A 1326-nucleotide genomic window follows, 5' to 3' on the forward strand; every position below is an offset into this window, starting at 1 on the left:
GGGGACCAGGTCCGTCTTGGTGATCTCGGGCCCCACGGCCTTCTGGAGCTGCAGGCGGGAGAGGGGTGACGGCAGTGGGTGAGAAGATCTGGAACGTGAGTGGGCCAGGCAGGTCGGGAATTCCCTGACCCCTGCGCCAGGCTGTCCTGGGTCAGGGACATCAGGCACACCTCTGCCAGGGCTGCCCTCTGTCAGGGACACAGAGGCACACCTCCCCCCGGGCTGCCCTGGGTCAGAGACCTCCGCCCGGGCTGCCCTGGGTCAGGGACACAGGCACCCCCTCCCCCCAAGTCGGCCCCTCACCTACCTCCGTGAACTTGTCGGCCACCATGTACCGGACGCGCCAGGACTTGTCCTCTGCGGCCTGGCGCAGGGTGGGCATCACCAGCGCCTCCAGGTCCTCCTGCGGCAGGAGCTGGGCGATGTTCACGCACGCCTCCACCGCCAGCAGCCGCACCGAGTCCTGGAGGAGGGAGGGCCGTGAGTGGACTGGGTCCCTCAGGCCTGGCCCGTCCGCCCTGTGCAGGGTGTGGGGGGACCTGGGCGCCCACCTGCTCGTCTGAGGCCAGGTTGGAGAACATGGGGATGATCTCGCTCTTGACATTGTCCAGCTCCAGCACCTTGGCGAACTCCCCCAGCTTGGAGGCTGCGGCCCGCCGCACCATGGGGGTGTCGTCTGAGCACAGGTTCCGGAAGTACCTGGGGGTGGGGCTGGAGGTCAGGAGGGGCGAGCCTGGGGGGACCCCGGCTTTGAGGGGGCGTCAGGGAGCAGCATGGGCAGTGACTGTAGCCAGAGAGGTGGGCAGCTCAGCCACGGTCCTCTGAGGGACAGTGGCCTGGAAGCCACAGGGCTGCTGGGAGAGCACAGTAGGTGCGGGGCGTTTGAAGGCCCATCTGCAGAGCCCTGCAGGGAATGCGAGCCCCCCCCAAAATGACCAACTGCTGCCCTCAAGTTGTTTCCACCTCACAGCGCCCCAGCAGACAGCGCAGAGCTGCCCCCCACCCCGTCCACCGGGGGTGAGGCGGACCTTCCTGGTGCAGCACGGTCCTCCAGCAGAGCCCCAGGGAAGGGCTCCCCTGGCCAGCACAGCACTGCCCACGGCCCCATAGACCCTGTCTGGTGGCAGCCACTGTGTGGGGACGTGTCTGTCTGTCTGTCTGTATACTCCACTGTGACAGCTCTCTTCCACCCGGGGTCACACCCAGCTGTCCCAGCACCTACTCTGCAGTGTGGTCGGTGTCACACTTGAGAGGGGAGAGTGAGCACCTAAGAGCCTCGAGGACAAAGGGAAAGGTGGGCTCCGGGAGGGCCCGGGGAGGGGGGAG

At 67.3% G+C, this 1326-nt stretch overlaps 1 protein-coding gene across 1 annotated transcript in view; it reads right to left on the reverse strand.

Moving 5' to 3' along the window:
• The window catches only part of PPP2R1A (protein phosphatase 2, regulatory subunit A, alpha), a 32875-nt gene that overhangs the window by 11283 nt on the left and 20266 nt on the right, over window positions 1-1326 (reverse strand). The window contains exons 5-7 of the mRNA XM_006897386.1: window positions 552-699; window positions 308-463; window positions 7-48 (exon numbers count right to left, since the gene is read on the reverse strand). Of these exons, the coding sequence (XP_006897448.1) occupies window positions 7-48; window positions 308-463; window positions 552-699 (346 nt within the window). The remainder of the gene's footprint in view (window positions 1-6; window positions 49-307; window positions 464-551; window positions 700-1326) is intronic.

Source organism: Elephantulus edwardii, unplaced genomic scaffold (assembly GCF_000299155.1).
Source record: "Elephantulus edwardii isolate Elephantulus edwardi_28Jun2011 unplaced genomic scaffold, EleEdw1.0 scaffold00208, whole genome shotgun sequence".
Classification (NCBI taxonomy): domain Eukaryota; kingdom Metazoa; phylum Chordata; class Mammalia; order Macroscelidea; family Macroscelididae; genus Elephantulus; species Elephantulus edwardii.